This window comes from Dermacentor variabilis, chromosome 3 (assembly GCF_050947875.1).
Source record: "Dermacentor variabilis isolate Ectoservices chromosome 3, ASM5094787v1, whole genome shotgun sequence".
NCBI classification, from domain to species: Eukaryota; Metazoa; Arthropoda; class Arachnida; order Ixodida; family Ixodidae; genus Dermacentor; species Dermacentor variabilis.
The window spans coordinates 91,209,427-91,228,406 of record NC_134570.1 but is presented as its reverse complement, the minus strand read 5'-3'; the positions used below and the strand labels follow the sequence as shown (position 1 = coordinate 91,228,406).

General features: G+C 45.7%; 1 protein-coding gene across 4 annotated transcripts in view; it reads left to right on the top strand.

The window, feature by feature from the left end:
* Window positions 1–18,980, top strand: part of LOC142576033 (uncharacterized) — a 69,552-nt gene that overhangs the window by 26,450 nt on the left and 24,122 nt on the right. For 3 of the 4 annotated variants that reach the window (XM_075685921.1, XM_075685923.1, XM_075685922.1), the window contains exons 9-14: window positions 1,279–1,671; window positions 6,426–6,692; window positions 10,528–10,716; window positions 14,949–15,037; window positions 16,544–16,686; window positions 17,530–17,595. In XM_075685921.1, the coding sequence (XP_075542036.1) occupies window positions 1,279–1,671; window positions 6,426–6,692; window positions 10,528–10,716; window positions 14,949–15,037; window positions 16,544–16,686; window positions 17,530–17,595 (1,147 nt within the window). The remainder of the gene's footprint in view (window positions 1–1,278; window positions 1,672–6,425; window positions 6,693–10,527; window positions 10,717–14,948; window positions 15,038–16,543; window positions 16,687–17,529; window positions 17,596–18,980) is intronic. The other variant, XM_075685924.1, reaches the window with a different exon arrangement.

Here is an 18,980-nt window from a genome sequence, read left to right as displayed (position 1 = left end):
GTGTGGCACCAATGACCACGTGGGGCAGTACCGAGGGGCATGATGCACATTCCAACTTCTGTCTCTCGTGCCTTGACAAGCTAACACTAACCTACAAAAACCACTTGCCATAAAGGTAGAAAAGTCCTCCTGTGGAACAAAACTGCAAAGCAAAACTTTCTAAGCAATAGAAGATAGCCATTAAGCACAGTCTGGCCCACTAATAAACTGAAAACCTCATTGGTATATAGGGCAACTTCAGTATTCCTGCAGCATCACAAGGAAAAAAGCACTTCATTCTATTTGACAAGCATTATGTTGATAAAATATTTTCCAAACCTTCGCAATTGAACTGAGTTGTCAGTGCTTGCATACTAATATGGTATGCCCTTTAATAATAGCAGAGCGTGCTTTGCATCTGTATTCATCGGTACCCATGTTACTAATAGCTAACAAGAGTCTTGTTAAGTACTGTGATTAGCCTTCTGAGCATGTGCTGCACTGTTTTTTGCACGAAATTTGGAAGCATATGTGTGAACTTTTCTGATATTCGTTTTTTTTTTCTATTCGATTCGAAGTCTATTCTGGTTTCCCACACCCCTAATAAAAAGTCTGAATGTGCGACGCCATGGGCCCACACAGACTAAGTGTCGGTGCGGGTGCAACTTTAGACCTTGAGGTGCTGCCAGCCGCAACATTTGTGGATATGATTATAATTACCTGGTGATGTCTACAATCTGTCAGTGTGTAAGAAATGAAGGTCTGCAAATTGCTGTAGATTCACAATTATCTTGGCTGAGGGTCATATCGGGGAAGTGCCTGCTGGCAGGTCTTATCACCATTCTCGGCGAAATCAATGAAAGCAAGTTAGTTTGCGTGTGGCAGTCAAAACTTTCTTGCGCCATTATTCTTAGTTACTTCACTGAGACTGCCTGCATCATACGTGCAGATTTAGTGTGTGTCTGTGGGCACGAGAATGACAATTGCTTGTGAAGCACAAATTCTTTTCTCACTTTTGGAATTTTGGCCTTTGGCATCCTCAAATTCTTTTAATTGTCCTCGAATTTTGAGTTGGATGTCCAATGAAGCATAGCTTGTTTTGAAAGCAATGCACTGTTTGGAAAAGTGGAAAGAGGCATAGGGAAAAAGAGGGCATCCTTTTGTACTTTTATAGCATGTGTTGGTAGATCAGTCGTGCACTTTTGTCGCATCTTCTTGCCTCTATGCTTCGCTTGTCTCCACTCTTTCGTTCCATTTTGTGCGGATGCTGAGGCTCGTTTCCTTTTTTTTCATGCGCAGCCTTGTCCGGCAAGGCCAAAAGTGTGGAAGAACTGGAAGCTGACCTGAAGCAGGTGGTCCTTGGCGGTCACAGCAGGTCTGTCCAGCAGCAGCACCACCACCACCACCATCACCACCACCATGAGCAACTGCAGCATCAGTCTCAGCAACAACAGTCTCGGCAGCAGCAGCAGCTTCACCATCCCCTGGGGATAGTGCCAACTCTCAGCCTGCCTCAGCAGCAGGATCAGCAGCACCTGCAGGGACTGCTGAGCAAGCTTGGGGCACACCCAGGCGCCTCCGGAGGTGCACTGATGGTGCCCCCGTCTCTGCCCGAGAGGGCCCTCCAGGAGGAAGACCTACTACGGGCCGCTGGCCAGGCACCACTGCCGCAACCAATGCAGCAGCATCATGGTGCGTGCCCTAGAACTCTGCAGCGTGTGGGAAGTTAATGGCAAGCCGCCTGCAGACGGGTGGACTGCCAGGTTTCCTTTTTTATCTATGCACAAATTGTGGAGTTTAGTAATGTTTGCCATTAGAAATGCGTTCAGTTTTATCATAGTGGAAAAGGTAATATTTAGCCACATCGGAATCTGCTGCTCCGTGTGCAGAATTTTGCACACAGTTGGTATTTTGGTGTTTCTTGCAGGTTGCACTTGTGGACAATTTTTCATGTTGGCAAAGGCCAAGCTACGAAGGAAGTTTCTGCATGTGACTATGCCATGTAAGGCATGCTTTAAGGTGCTTTCATTTGTTTAGCCAGTGCTAAAAAGCACTTTTAGCATAGAATTTGCTCTGATGTGAATAATTTGGTCATTTGCTACAAGTGCACTTTTCCTGCTTACCATTGGATAAGGGACACTTAAGGGGGGAGGCTACCCTGGAGACCGAACTTTATTTTTTAAGATATCCAGATGAAACTTTCAGGGTACGTTCAAAACACGGAACTATGAGGAACTGCAAAGCTTCATGAAGAAATGTTTATTAGTTCCAGAGTTATTGAGGTCTAACTAGGTGATTCATGTATATGCCTGAGGAACAGCCTGAAGAAATGCCAGGGCATCGTAGGAAGCTGAAATTCACTGTGATGATCCCTTGATAGATATCCCAGGGGGCTAAAGAGCCCTTTTCTTTAATTTCCCCTCCAAAAAATTTTAAGCCAACTTTGAATTTGATGTAACCAGTAATGACCACATTCATCAAAAATTAATTGCTTATTATAAGTTAACTGCACCAGCTTTCAAAAAAAGAAGCCTGTTACCCCCTGGCAAAGTCATTCAGGAACAGAATAAAAAAAAACGGCATACACATCTAAAGAGCGATTCTTGAGATATCGCCTTCCTCAGCACCACTACTAGCGAAAAACTCCATTCCGAGAAAACAGGCCTCAAAGTTGAACACACGTTTTTTTATTAGAAAGCTCCTGCGGAGCTTCTAATTAGCTCTTGCGGCTCCAGGCACACTCAGTGTGTCGGATTTTCGACTGGCGAAAGCCGAAAGCACAGTTCCGCCGCTGAAAAGCGTCTACGCAGTCGGCACTCGCTGCGGGAGATCGGAAGTTCGATGCTCGTACAAGACGCATATCGCGCTCCCGTGCACCGAGCATCTGCACTGTCTTGGGCTTTGCCGGCATCGCGTGCAGCGAAGAACTAGCGAAAAAAAAAAACCGAGCAAATAATCTAAAAGATAGCGCAAGGCGATGAGCAGCGCGCAAGCTTATGTTGAGGCGGACGGAGCAAGGGGCAACAACGACGCGAGCGCGGCATCAAAGGGAGCAGTCGCCGCCGCCCGCGCAGCAGCCAATGGCAGGCGTGCTTTAGCCCGCGGGATTTGAACGCGCTGCTCCGGCCAATCAGCGCTCCGCATCACATCGCGGGAAAACGCCAATAGCGCCTCAACCGCGCCGACGATGCCATTTTGCGAGGCGGCAAAATAGAGACAAAGAATCCACGGTCAAAACGACACCAAGATGGCGCAGGCAGGCCACATGGGCCGGGAATGGCGCGCGCGCGAAGTTTGACTTCATTTCGGCATTTGCGCGTGTTTTTTGGGCCGCGGTGGCCTCAAAAGTAGCGTTATTTTTGGTACTTTACAGTTGAATTAGGTGCTGATAATTACGGAACAGGTTGTTTATGAGACATACAACCAAAAAATATGGTTTTTCAGAAATAGACTTTTTCGCGATTTTTCGGTTTTCAAGGGCCGCGTCCCCCCTTAAGAGGGGAATGTGGCTATGAGAACCAACTCTCTTATTCTTTAATAGATGTTGATGACAATTGGCTCAGATATCCAGAAAAGCTTCCCGATGCTCCCATACAAGATTCAGGGTGATATCTTGAGAATATTTTATTCAGAATTTTTTCCCTCTTGCACTTCCTGGAGGTCCTTTGAAGCATAAAATATCAATTGGAAGGCTCGTCGAATATTGACTGCATAGCTAAATGTGCTGAAGGTCGTGACATTTTTCCTTTTTTTTTTTTAACACAGGATGTTCAGATTGCCATTTTTTATGTTGCCTTTGCATCAGGCACATTTCTGGGTTGAACAAATCATAACTCCATAAATTTAGAAAAGTCAACCTAAGAAAGCGAGAATGTAGCAACCTGCACTTTACCCGAAGGAACGTGACAAAAAAAAGCAGTCAAAATAGGCCACACGGTAAAAGAAATGAGCTCTGAAAGCTGAGCAGAAAGGCAAAAAAAAAAGAGCAGTTTTGAGAACTGCTGTTTCACCTTCTCCTGTTCTCTAAAAGGCTCCAAACATGTAGTCATTCGGGTTTTGTGATGCCGGGCTTCTTGGACATGTTGCCTCTGGTCTGGTGTGCCTTCCCCCCCCCCCCCCTCCTCCTTTGTTTATTTTGGATGGCATTCTTCAGTGCTGCTCTGCAAAGAGCACCGTGCCTTGATTTCGGACCAAGTGAGGTGCAGAACTTGTGTGGGTATGAATATAGTAGTCAGTGTTGTACTTGCTAACTGACTCATTGATAGTAGACTCCACTGCAATCGGTGAAGCATTTTTTTTCGTTTGTTAGAATTGGCCATGTCACTGAATGAAGGCTCTTGGCAGCCTTCGAAGTCATCTTCCTAACAATGGCTCTGTAGCTTGGGATTGGAGAGGCACTGATAGATAGGTAACAATGCAGCTGCTAGGTGCTTTTCCAGCTTGTACTGCAGCCCGGTATTTGCGGCCAGCACAAGGGGCCCAGTGGACAGAGCTCACAATGAAGTTCTCACTATGTAGGGGTCGTACGATAGTGTTACAAGATATTGTAGTATATGATAAGTCGGTGCATGATGTGCTTTACCGCCGAATCCGAGGGGCCAATGTTCAGAATGCTTAGCCGCGCATCTGAGACGTCCACAAGCAGAGATCAGCCACACTTCTGCAATGTCCGTGTAGGTGTAGCACCCGTTTGACACTTTTAAAGATCGGAGACTGTTGAGAGCTTGCAAGGTTCGAAGAGCCGAGCAAATGACACCCCCTATGAACTGAGCGCCAGATTAATGACTAAGTACAGTGGAGTGGCCACGTGGCGGGCACAGCCAATTGGAGGATTTGGAACTGCCTTCAATCGTTTATTTTTGGTGTGCTTGTATCTGTGTCGAGGAGATGGCTAATGTAGCAAATTTGAAGCTGGAGAAATGCGCTTTCCAACGAGACCAACATAGGGGCACTCGGTTGTGAATTTCCAGACATTGTGGCTTGAAAAACGCTGTTCTTTCTCAATTTCTGTGAAATTATTCACCACCTTGGCTTAGGCAAATAATTTTTTGAAGCACTTCTACGTGGTTGGAATCTGACAGTTATGGAAACTGGAAAATGACATTCAGTAAATCGTTTCTGTTGCCATTTCTTGCTATGCAAAAGCTGTGACACCCACTGATTACAGTACAACAATACTGTTTAAGCACCTTGATCTCTGGCAAGATTACTAGTACACTCCAAGCAATTCGGAATCAGCCAGATTGGACGAAAGTGACCACTCGCCTCTTATGTGCCCTGGGCATTGTAGGTGGCTCCTTGTAGTAGCATCTCAATTACTGTTGCAGAACAAGGCTAGTTGTCGGATGCATGGCTTGTGTACTGGTCTAAGCACTGTGCAACATTTGTTTTTAGTCGCTATCTTTGGACATTGTGGAGTGTCTTGGGCAAACAAATGGCCACAGTGCAGTTCAAGATAACTGGACGGTGTGCTGGTTTACTTCTTGCACAAAATTCACTTCACCAGGAGGCTTAGCAATGTTTCATCTTAATGGAATGCAATCATATAAGCTCTGGAAAAGTTGAAAGGGAGATTAGGGTGTATTTGGTCAGTGCTGCCGGAGGAGCATTGATGGGCCTTTCCTGTAGTAGGCTGGCTAGTTGAGGCTGTGAGCACGACACCTGCCTGTTGATTGTAGAGGCCGGGCACTCCACAGGTCTGTACTGTGCCTAATGCCTTAAGTTGTAAAACGTACTACTTTAGAAGGAAGCAAAGTGCTAGTGCCTATGCAGTTATTTAGCAGCACTTCAACTAGCACATGGGAAGGATGGGAAGTACTGGCTCAGTTACACTGATGGCACTGCGTGCAATGTGGATGCATGTTCATAAATGGTCTTTAGTGCCAAAAACAAAAAAAAAAAACAAAAAAACTGCCTCACTGCATTACTTCAGCATCCCATATGCACAGTCAACGTCAAGTTGAGGAACTTATTGATTCAAAAGAACTTTAAATGTTGCAGCATTTCGTGGCTGTAGGCAGTAAAAATGTACAATAGTATTCTTCGCATATAGTACTACCCAGATATAGCAAAGTAAATCTAATCTTTTTTTCTGATGGCATTCCGTGCGTGTGCCTGTGCACGTGTGTGTGTGTGTGTGTGTGTGTGTGTGTGTGTGTGTGTGTATATATATATATATATATATATATATATATATATATATATAATGTATGCTTATAATGAAATGCAAAATATAATGTAGGTATTTTCGTGTTGGGTGAGACTCCGTTGCGAGATTACTCTACAGACTTGGCCTGTATACCACTCTGTGGAAATATTACTTTTTCTTGAATCCCTTGGTCCGTGACCTTTTGAGTTCAACTGTAGAAAATTTCACTCTACATCTTGCGTGATGGAAATGCTCTATGGGCTTTATTGACGCAGAGCCTATTGCCTCTGTTTTGCAGGCGTGGTGCGCGGCAGTGGTGTGGATGGCGTGCAGCAGCCACCCCCGGGTCTGCTGTCGCAGCTGTTGCGTCCGCCCGCTGCTGCCGCCAAGGGCCCCACCATCACCCCTCAGCAGCAACAGCAGCAAGGGGGCCAGGATGTGCTCGTGAAGATCTTGGCTGGCATGGGGCCAGTGTCGCCGGGTCTCCAGCCACCCCCAATGGCATCCCACCAGCCCATGAGCCCCACGGCCCAGTTGCTTGCTGCTCGGCATGACCCCATGGCTGGTGGGTAACCCTGCCTTCACTGCGGTTCGTCCTTGGCAATTTATAAAGCGCTTGTCCCAGTCATGCCTTTCTGTCCTTTGTCTACTGTCGTGCTATGCACATGTTATAACGGGGAACTCCTTTTGACCGTGTGAATGTAATAGAATGTTTAGGTTCCCGAGACCCCCCTGTCACGGTGTCTGATAGAATTGTTCCTTAAATTGAAAAAATGTTTAAATAAGCAAGAAAGTGCGAAAACGAAACAGACGCCTGACCGAGTAGCCGAGTGAACCTTTTCCATGTAACGTCGTGAGAGGCATACCAGCAGGAAGGCGCGTAAAGCATGCAAGTCTCGCCTGTGGGGCCAACAAAAGCAGCGAAGAGCAGATGCTTGGCTGATTCGTGACCGCGCTGGACCTTCTGGTAACAGTGTTAGCAGCACAACCTCTTCAGATCTGTCAAACCATGAAAGCTACAATTCTGACAATCAGTAGCCATGAATTGCCATTCGCATTCAACCTGCTACCACGAAAGCCAGCACCCGTGATATCATGCTGAAACATGAAAACCAAGGGTATAGCTTTAACTGCTAATTTTATATGTGCTGCTTGCCATTTTAGGTGTTACACCCCTTCTTGGCAATGCGCTTTGTATACTCGCAGAGATGTGGTGCACGATTTTCTTCACTTGTATCCCGCAAGAACGCCGCTGACAGTCCAAAACACCGACCAGTGCATTTGTTTACGTCAGCAGGTAAAGCGACTGCTTATCGTTCACTTGAGATATAATGCTAACCGCTCATTAGTGACACCAATTATTGTCAGAACATTGGAAAACGTGTCTATTTTGTGCATGTAAGCACTGTTGCATAACTGAGTCTCGCTGATATAAGCGACCAGACACACCATCGAAACACCGAGTGGGAGACCGTAGTACAGGAGCGTTGCTACGCTGCCTACTTATCATTCTTCGTATTCTCTTCATGCACCGAATGAGTTCCGTAAAGCCAACATTACACATATGATCTTATTTAGAGAATGTGCAGTTTTCTCGTGGAAACGCCGATACTGGTACTATTGACACCATTGGCTGCTGAAAGAAGCAGTTCACGCTGCCTTATCAAAGGAACCTCCACTTGCTGTCCATTAGGGATATGAGACAAATAGCGCACTCCGGAAGCTAAATATGGAATCAACATAACAATACATAAACATACAACCATATACATTTTTGTATTTATATTGGGGAATACTTTTAATAATATAATATTTATATAATATTTATATTTGGGAAGTACCCAATCTCGTGCTAAGCACGAGGTCACGGGATCGAATCCCGGCCACGGCGGCCACATTTTGATTGGAGCGAAATGCGAAAACACCAGTGGACTGATTTAGGTGCACGTTAAAGAACTTCGGGTGGTCCAAATTTCCAGAATCCCCGCTACAGCGTGCCTAATAATCAGATTGGAGTTTTGGCACATAAAACCCCATAATTGTAATTTCAAGTGCAAGTGGCAGCCTTCAAGAGCAGCAACATATCGATCTTCATAGTGCATTGTCATTTCTTCTAGCTTCTTGTGTGTCCACTGATGAAATAAAGAATGGTTTATTTCAAATGTGTATGGTCAAAACTGAACTACAGAAGCAGTTTGTCCTTCATCCTAACGGCTTAACTGTAGGTCAGTCGCTCAGGTTTGCCAGCAGTAGATGCACGAATTCTGTGACTGATAGGCTTAGAGGGACACTAAAGATCAATATTAAGTCAATGTGGACTGTTAAAATACCGTTCCAGAAACCTCTCGGCAACTTTTCACTTCAAACACTAGCTCACTATCACTAGCTCACTCCTCAGCCCTGTCTGCCATTCACTAGCAGCGTGCTCTGCGGGCACCGCATTTTATGTCTTAACACAATGTGGCCAGTAGCTGAGGAGCAGGCAGAGCAGGTTGTACAAGGGAATGAATGAAATTCATTTGCTAAAAATCTGCGCAACAACTTAAGCCTGATGCTTTCAAGGAATGGCAAGAGTGCATTCGGATGCACTTGGCGAATTTCATTCAGATCCGCTAACCTAAAAGAATCGTCGGAGCTGCCCTTTAAAGCAAAGCCTCCTTTGTGGAATTCAGTGGGTTTTGATTCTGTGGCCACTAGGTTATCCAAATCGGCACTTTGGCAATGGTTCTCTTCAACAGAAACCAATCTCAAAGGCTATGCTTTTGCTGTCTCTATGCATCAAAAGCAATAGCTGGAGCCGGAACAGCGTCATACCGTCAGCCTTCTCCTTTTTTTCTTCTTTTTCTCTTTTTTTCCCTGTATTTCCCAGGCTCATGGTGTATTTTTAAAATCCACTTCCTGTTTGGGCCTGTGCAAAGGCCTACAGTATTTTAAACTGCCATGTTTTAAGCATCACCCAGAGTTGGGCAGAGTTCCTGTGGAGGCTACTTTTCAGCATTACAGTAGAGGCAACAGATGGGTTTAAATGCTGTATTTGGGCTGTGGAGAGGATATGAACAGTGAGCAGGGGGTGAGAGGGGAAGGAGAGGCAGTAATGGGGCACTAATTGGTGTTTGCGGGGCAGTCATCAGGCAACAGCAGAGTGGGGAGGCCACATGAGTGCGGTAACGTGATCAAGCGCGTGCTAGGGGCTCCTTCCTGCTCCGGATGGGAAAGGACATGCTCAGTCTTGGCTTCCCACACTTTTCAGGTCATTTCTTACAGCATGCAACATTATGGTAGCTAGCGAGTCGTTGAATCTTTGCCTTTGGCTGAGGAATGTCTGAAAAGTGGTGAATCAGAGGAGAGATATTGTTCGAGCTAACTGTTGCGCAGTTTTTAGAAATCAAATTCGCCGGAGTTTTTCTCCATTTAATAGGGCTTTGCTGGGACCATTAGAGCAGTTAGAATTCTGTTCGAAGTGAGAGATTTCAAATGATTACGATTTCACTGTAACATGATCTGTGCCTGCCAAGTCTAGCATAATTGTTTGGAACTGAAGTCTGCCTGCATTGCACACTTGCGGCGCTCAGCATGCTTCGGCACTCGCCTGAATGGACCTGTTTGCGGCCAAATACTTCCAACCTCGCCATAATATAATTTCAGAACATACCTCCTGGGAGCAGGGATCAAATCTGAATTAACTGATTTTCTGAAATAGTGGCCAAATTAATGAGATTTACCTATAGCATTTGCAGATGTGTCCGTGCATATCTGCAGTGACTGCGAATTCTCCTGAACTGGTTGCCAAATGATCTCTTCTCCTGTATGGGGTGGACTGCTTAATCCCTTCAGTCACGAATTATGATCGACTGTCGATACATGAGTGAAGCAGACAATTTTATGTCGGGGTGCTGTAGACTCCACTGAAAGCAGATCAAAGTGGTAGAATGACACTTTGTGCATTTTATGATGAGTCATCATAATTACAGAGTAATTAAATTTTTGAACATTGTAAAGTCAGTCATGCTACGTTTTCTTATAAGGACTAAATCTCCCGTTCGAATTACATGCACAGGTTATTCATTGACCGCAAGCATTTAAAAAAAAAATATTTCGAGGTTGCTGCCGACATGCCTAACGCCAAACGCCACGTAAAACACGGTAGTGCCTTCCCCAAACAGTACTCTGTAAGGATACATATCACTCAGAATTAAAATGGACATAATTTAGCTTATCAAAATGTTCAATTTGTCCTAAGATTAATGTTTGTACTCTGTCCTTTGCAACCACTGCATAGAAATGGCAAAGATGGGTCGCGTCTGCAAATGTGGACGCTGTGACTGAAGGGGTTATTTCTCTTTCGCTGGCACGAACATTGGGTCCCTTCTAAGGTACTGTGTGTGTGCGTGCGTGTGCAGCCGCAGCTGCAGCAGCCATGCTTCGGCAGCAACAGCAGCAGGAGATGCTGAACAGCCTGCTGAAGCCACCACCACCTGTGGTGACCACCCAGCGGCCGTCGCCCACCCAGCAGTTGGGGCTGCTGGCCCCCTGCCCGTCGCCCCTGCCAGGTGGCCCACAGGACCCACGTCGAGTTCCCTCTCCACTTGGTAGGCACATGTGGGGAAGTTGGCTTGGAAGTGCAACTCAATGTTAGCTGCAAAAATACAGTGGAACTTCGTTAAGGGAGGAAGAGGTGTTAAGAAACTTTTTTATTTTTTGACTAAATTTAATAAAAATTGTCACCCAGACAATTTCTAATGCAGATGTCAAAAATATAATTTCTAAATTGACTGAGTGGTTCCAGATATAATTAAAATTAGTCACCTAATTTTTATGAGAACAATTGTAAGAGGAGTATCAGCCAGAATGTTTATAATGACATATGGCTGGATACTGAAGTGTAAGCAACAAAACTGTAGGATTACTTCTTTATGTGTTGCAGGTATTACTAATGTTACAGCAGTTTGAAGTTTAATCTCCAGACATGACAATCATGTGGCCCAATTATTAGCCAGATTGTAAAATTTACAAGACTGAAATTAAAAAATCTGCTCCTGGCATTGTGTGTACGCACATTTCATTGTCACGACATGTACACACAACACCATCGGGATTTCCGGCATTGCTCGAATGCAGGAGCGGGCGAGCTAAATATAGTCCGACGTAGCGTGAGCATGTGCATGTTACGTCACGTTGGCATGAACAGCGTGTATAGTTAGACCGATGGTTCGACACACTGGTGCAGCCAGCTATGTCGCAGCCAGAAAGCGCAAAGCTATGTCGCTTGGAGCGAAGCTGCAAATTTCACAAGGTTCGAAGTACGTGCTCGCGCAGTTGACGATATCAACGATTCTTAAAAGCGCGAGCGCCGCCGCGATCATGAAGGCTAGAGGCAGTGATTATGCTTATCAGCGGACTTTGTGGTGCTAGGGCGAAGCCCCCCATGTGTGAATCCAACATGGTGGCAGCCGCTGACATTGGCGAACTCTGGGAGCACGTCGCTACCGGCGACAAAATAGGCGGTGCATCACTGGAGGAGCTTCCAAGTGTAGATTGTGCTGCCTCATTCTGCGAATGATCTCGGACAGGGCGATCGTTATCGCGACACAGACGGCAGGGTGGTTCGACGGAGGCGACAGCAGCAGCAGTGACAAGATTGACAGTGGCCCGCCTTTGACACCGACCTTAACATTCACGCAAAGTGCTCTGTCGTCGATAGTCGCTCGGCAATTTCATGCATGCTAAATTATAGCCGCCAGTGTTCGCGCAGCCGCTGGACGAGATGCACACCACGGTTGTGAACCTGAAACTTCCACGAAAGCAAGTGCAGATTTCTATTTCAGTGCACCTAATGCTTGACACGCTGCGTAGAGGTATAAATTAACATTTTTCACAGCTTACTTTGCACAATGGCAATTTTTATCATAAGGGGCAAATTTGGTGTCTGAGCTATGAAGGTATGTTCGGCAGCTTTCTCTTTCCTTTTCTTTTTTACGGCAGTCCAGATACAGCGATGATCGGTTATAACGATCGGATTTTTCGGTCTTCTTGTTATACTTATAAGTGGACTGCATTGTACTGTATACAGTGAAACCTCTCAGTAATGATCGACGGGGAACGCTAAAAAATTCACTTTCACGAGAATTTCGTTGTTGCGAAAAGAGCAGAGAGGCAATGCATCGCAGAACAAAACATTGCAGTCGAAATTCCGTTAGCCTACTTTGGCAAGCTGTGCTCGAGGATATAGAACCGCATTACTGACAGTACAAAGTGCACCACATGCATCGATCAGCAGTGGCAGGACTGCCATGAAGCAGTATTCTCGGTTAATTGCTTTTGGAGATAAGATTTTCGCGTAACTGGGCACCGTACGCTGAGCAACAGCGCACGTGGTTGCCCGTAGGCGTCGACGCTTCTTGTGCCGAGCGCGAAAGTGATCGTATCTCGTATACCCAAAGGCGAACGATCGAGATTACGGCCCCTTCGCGCACATTTACATCCTGCGCCGTATACACGCAGTGCCTGTCGGGTGGCACCAAAACCAGCGTTCTTGAAGCATGGGATTCGTATTCCTGGACGATCTCTCAAACACGGCTCGATGCATGGCACTCCTGCTGTGACCACCATCTCAAGTGCCATAACAATTCCACGTCGGGGGGATGTGGAATTGCTTGTTTTTGTTTATTGCCTGCATTTTTCTCGCCGAGGCGCGCCATTACGCAATCCACTGTCGTGATCGGCGATCTTTGTTCGAAACGAGCGTTAGTTTGCGTTCAGTTTTGCCTCGTGCCATTGGCCTAGGCTGCGCAGAGTCGTCAGCCATGGGGAATGCAAACTGAATGAGAGTTTCGAACAGCGATCTCCAATCTCGCTTAGTAGGCGAGGAACAGTTGTCACACGTCGGTAGCAACATGCGTGTCTCTTCAAACGAGTGCCCGACAAACAAGATGGCGGCCATGACGTGTTTCCAACGCACATGATTGCTTCCGGCATTTGGTTGTTTTCGTAAACAAAAATGGCGGTGCCCACGCAAGTGCAATGTGTTGGTATTTTACACAATTTTAATGCAAAGCAATCGCATTTGAGCACGTATTGGAGCCTGCTAGCCCTCACAAGTAGGTAATATGCGGGGTTACGTTCCGGCAAATTTCGTTGATGCGGGATTGTAGTACAGTGACATTTCATTGCCGAAAGGTACGAAATGCATTGAATCCTATGGACGTTCGCTGGTGATATGAAAATATTTCGTCGCGAGTATTCCATTGTTGCGGGATTTTGTTGATGTGGGTTTTTTACTGTACTGTATTGGCATGTGGTTCTGCAGACGTAGCGAGACAGTCCAAATTCTCGAGTGGCCCACTGTGAAGTGTCCGAAGTACCGTCGAAGCTGTCCAAAATATCAGTCGGCAACTGTACTGTATCACGAAGACCTAGTGCCTTGCCATGCATTTTTGGAAGAACTGTCTCTGGAATTACAGATCACTTAGTGAGTGGAAATTTTGTTAGAAATAACCATTGTGCAGTTCCAGGAGTTCAAATTTCCGGGATTTCTTTCCTGTTCAAATGCACGCAAGTCTGTCGGCACAGACTGATCAGTTCAAACAATTCATCAATTCGAATAAAGAGATTGAATTATAGGTTTCATTGTAATTACTTTTGCAGACCGGATTATTTCTATTGCATTCAACTTGAGATGGCTTTTGTGCCCTTGTTGGTCAGGCCATGTTAGCGTGGCATTGCTGAGAGCTGCACTGTTCTGGCGATGTAGTCGGCTATCATGTCTTGGTGTGCCACAACGTCTGTAGGCATTTTTTCTGAATGTTGTTGTCAAGCATCACTGTCACTCGCAAGTGCCTCGTTTGTGAATCTGCACTGACAACTCGTTGCGATTGTCCACTCACCGATGCTCTGCCATAAGCACAAAGGGGGGACACAATTGAGGTCAAGGTTTGAGCCACTCTGAATGTAACTGTAGCTTTTCAGACCTGTAGTGGTGCTTGATTATACGTATACAGTAAAACCTCATTAATTTGGAAAATTTCATAATTCGGACTCGTCCTCTGGACCTGGCAGATGTATACATTATTTAATGCAATCACTCTCATTAGTTCAAACGTCTTTGGCTGCACACTGGTTAGTTCGGACAATTCTTGGAGTACCACAAATGTGTGACGCAAAGGAGCAAAAATGTCTCTAGGGTCAAACTGAAACGAAACAGCATATGTGAATGACGGCAATGCTGGAATGCTTTGTTCCTATGAGTGCCTTTAAAGCCTTTATTCATGTGCTTACAGCTGCCCATAACCCCACATTCGCTGCATGCCTTCAGAACTACAGGATTGCCATCCACGATTGTGCCGCGGTTTCTTCCACAGCAGTTGTGGCAAACAGTTTCATTGGCGCAAAGGTGTCGAAGAGCACCGACTGTGTCGTAATAGACGGACGATCTGTTGGTGACGAGCTCACTGGTAAAAAAATAATCGGTATGTGCACGCAACAGTGAAAATCGTGTCTCAAATGAATGCGTGCGCTGTGGCTGCTCTGTGGACAAGTCCAGAGGCCTTCACCGACGTGAGAGCCAATAAGTTGAAAGGTGACGCGAATTACAGGGTCCGCACTGCTTTTGTGCAAAATAGAAATTGTATTTGCCGATTCATTCACCAAATAAAATGGTGTTGACATAGCAAGCATTTTATTGTTCTTTTAATACTCTCAATAATTCACCATTTGGTTAGTTTACATTTATTTTGGTCCAATGAAGTCTGAATTAACGAGGTTCTACTGTAATAGGCGCCTTTCCTGTCTGTCGTCCGACGTAAAATTTTTTGTGGTACCGCAGTGTTTGGCCAGCACCCGTCGCCCATTCCTCCTGTGGCAGGACCCACGCCTGGTGCCCCAGTGCAGTCATCAAACACTCTGCAGGTTCATGTGAGTGTTGACTACCCTGTAATTTTATTGTCAGTTACTTGTGCATGTTTTGTGTCCTATGGCTATTACATTCAGAGATGCGAAGACTCATTCTGTGTGATTCGCTGCTCATTTTCTGCAGTGCAGACACGTGGACAACAAAAACAACGCGTACATGCTGACTTTTAGCTATCTGAGAGAATTCTGGCACTGTGATCATTCCGCTACCACAGGAGCAATGGTTGTAGTGCATGTATTTGCCTAACGTTTCTGCTTGTAGCTTCAGAGGTTCTTGTGGCAGTAACTGTACTATGCTTGTGCATATGCACAAACAGTAATTGATTTCGTAATGAAATACCTTGTTTAATAGGAACAATTTGTAAATTTGCAAAGTCATTTGAAGCCAGGAGGACAAAGTTAAGGCAAATCCACTTGTAGACGTGACTCCTCCATCTACAGTAAAATCTCAATATAACAAATTACGCGGCACCGCCGAGAAATAGTTTATTCTGAAAGGTTGTTATAGTGAAAGCCCTAAAATTAACATGCCCTAATTAACCCATTAATACATCAGTTCATAAGTTCCCACCATTTGAGCTATCCATGAAAACGTCGTTGGCTCTTGGCCTGCGCTGTTGCTATTTCCGTACATTCCACCGCCACGCACCACCGTATAATAAGAGTTGCGCACGCAAAGCAGACACTGACTCTGAGAAAACTACTAACAAAAAGGATGCTCCATGTCGCCTCCAAAGCGCAATGTTTCTTGTTTGTTTTTCACATTCCTTGCTGTCGACACAGCAACTGTCTTGCTCGAGGCGGACACCTGAACTATTCCAAAGCGTAAAGTGCGACCGTATGGCATCCTCGCGAGTACGGAGGTTACATTTTTCCGTGCGCATAGCTAGAGCGGTCGCATAAAGAGCGAAAGAACAAAGAGACGCGACTCCGTTGCTAAGCTACACTTGCCTGCGCGTAGCATGCGCTCGCAAAACCAGATGCATTGTCACCTCTGCAATAGATTTTTAAAGTTCTCCCGTGTTTTTTTATTAACTGTCCCAGGTTTTCTGAACCAGTGCACTGTGGCATCCGCTTTCTGCACCTTGTTTTCTGCTACTCTTTCAGCTGCCGTGAAGGATACACGGCAATCCAAGAATTCCCTGATTTCAGAATATTAGTCTGTAGAACATAGGCGTTAACATGCAACGGAAACTAACGACCGTTACTCTGAAAGCTTCGCTATTCTGAAGTTCGTAGTACTGAAACATTTTTACATCGAAACCATAAGAAGTCTGCAGGGGATTTCTGAGATTTTCATTAATCTGAAAAGTTTGTTAATGTGGCATTTGTAGTAACTAGGTTTCACTGTAGTGATTTTTGTAGGAAACCGTATGCCAAGTAGCACTTTGTATAGCCTCGGTGTTCCACAACAGGTGTGCAAGTTGTACATCCCTGTGACATCTGCTGAATTGCATTGTGGTTTGAAAGTTTTCTCGGTCTCATGTGCGACTTTGTCCTTTGCTGCAGAGTGGAGGCCTACGGCCGCGTGTGCCGTCCCCGCAAGAGCTGGCGGTGCACACGCAATCCATCCTGCAGACGGCACTGCTCAAGAAGATTCTCGAAGACCAGAAGCAGAAGGAGAACCTGCGCAAGCAGCAGGAGGCGCAGAGGTCGGTCTTCTTTGTGCTTTTTTTTCTTTCTTTGTGTATCACTGTTTGGGGAAACTCTCTCCAGAGAGCTGCTAAATTCAGTAACCACTATACTTGAAACTGCAATGGCTACTGCTCTGCTTGTACAGCTGCTGCATCCTTTTGAATTTGATTTACATAAACATTTAATTCACTTGTGCACTGCTGGCTATGAAAATGCTTTGTAGATTTGTCTACAATAAAACCTCTCTGCTTGCAGGATGGATGCACAGTCGCGTTTACGTTTCCAGTTGAGTTGCATTCATCCAAAGCATAGTAGGTTGTTCTGGACAAGCTTCACTGCCAGCCACGGTCGGCTGTCTGTTAGAAATTCCTAAAAACAATTTTTAGTGTCCAAAAGGAAACTCAAACAGCATGAAAAAGGTGTGCCACGTTGGTTATATTGGAGCACTGTGACAGATCCTCCACTTGGGTTTGATTCACACAGCTGTCATCTGCCCCATCCCGTCACCATCATCAGATCACTCCTCTTTGGGGGGAGCATTTGTCACCTGTATCTCCCCAAAAGTGGGGAGGCAGGAGACATTCGGATTGTTCGAAAACATTGCTGATGTCCAGTTTTTGAGGAAAAAAGGTGCGAGCAAGCTCTCTCCCATGACGGAAAGCAGTGCTGCGGTGGTGACAGGATGGATTGTGGCTTCGTGAATTGGGCCTTAATGTTCCTCATTTGGGAAGCCTGTTCTTGGCCTGCCTTTGGTGGTACATTAATCTTATTTCGCGCATGCTTCTGTGCCTCCTTTCCCGTAGTTTGTGTGTGGCCTTCACTTTCCCTTCTTGCTGTCAACTCTTTCCTCCTGTGCTTAGACGCTTGGCATGGTTCCTGCATGCTCCCTTTGTCCCGCACCGACCCCAGCCCATCTTCATCCCAGCGTAAGTGCCTGTAGCACTCTTTTGTGTTTGAGCCACTCTCTGCTCGCTCTTGCAGAGCAACATGTTGACTCGCCGCAAAACTGAACAGTGTCTCGGGCATCACACTCGTGCCTGCGAAATTGTTGGTACATTCGACTGGTCACTTTGGAGCATCCTAGAGTGCTCTGGCACGACACATTGCATTTGGCTTGTCAAAATTGAGCACTAAAAATGCTTCCGCTTCAGCTTCGAGTGCTTGAAGGCCCTCTTTCTTTGAGGTGAAAGCGTGAACGAAATCTGACAGAATTATGGTCATGTGTCTCCTCTAATTGCTTTGGGAGCAACTGAATCTTTGGCTCGGGCAGGCTTTCTTGGACTCTGTTCACTCGACGAATTGCTGCAAACAAAGTCTGAGCACTAAGGACCAGTCAAATGTACTTGTGAAAGAAGGCTGTCGGACCTGGAGCTAGACCTTGGGCTTGTTGGGACTTGGCTGTTAATTTACAGCAGATGCAATGGTTCCTCTTTAAAAACTCTCTCCACTGTTTTCATATTAAGTGCAGCCTTTCAATGCAGTGTTGAAAGGCTGCATTGTTGGCTGAATTTGATGTTTTTCATTTGCATGTAAAAAAAAAAGAGGGACACGATCCCAGGCGACATCTTTATTTTCAAGTGGTGATTGCGTGAGAGAAGCGTCGGTCAATGACTGTTACAAGAAGCCTGTGAACATTCAGTTATTGCAGCTCGGTCGATTTCAATTATGTGCCTTGACTACTTCCTGTAGTGACAGCGTGACGATAGTCAAAATGCGGACTGACTCGGGTCACAGGCAGGCGTATATGTGCTTGGCCATGCATTGACCAACTGGGGCCGTAATCTCAAACCATCGCTTCAAAGTTGCTATAAATTTCGTAGCACAGGACACGTTGACGGGTGAGGGCGATCCTGGCACTGTGATAAGATGGGCTTGGCAATGTGCCATTGAAGCCTTCGCTCATAGATGCCAAATCATCCAGGGCTAGTCCCACGAAATATTGCGAAAAATAAAGCATCCATGAAAGTTACATTCCAGAAACACCTTTTGCTGCCACTTTTGGAACAAGCCGCTCATTCTCTGCTGAACCTGATATTTTGTACTTTTAGATGGTCTCCATTGAGTCCACATTATCAGTGGGTCACTGTAAACCCTTGGAGGCTGAGCCATGCATAGTGTTCATGTTTGAATATGTAACAGCGTGTTCACGCGATCTTAACAGCGTGTTCGTGCAAAAAGCTTCCAGGGTGTTGTCTTTTCTCACCATTGCATGGATAACATGAGAGGGGTCCCACTGTATATAGGCATCTAAAATTTCAACTGCCATTACCAGAATGTCGTGTATAAACTTCATAAGCATTCGCTTCTCTTG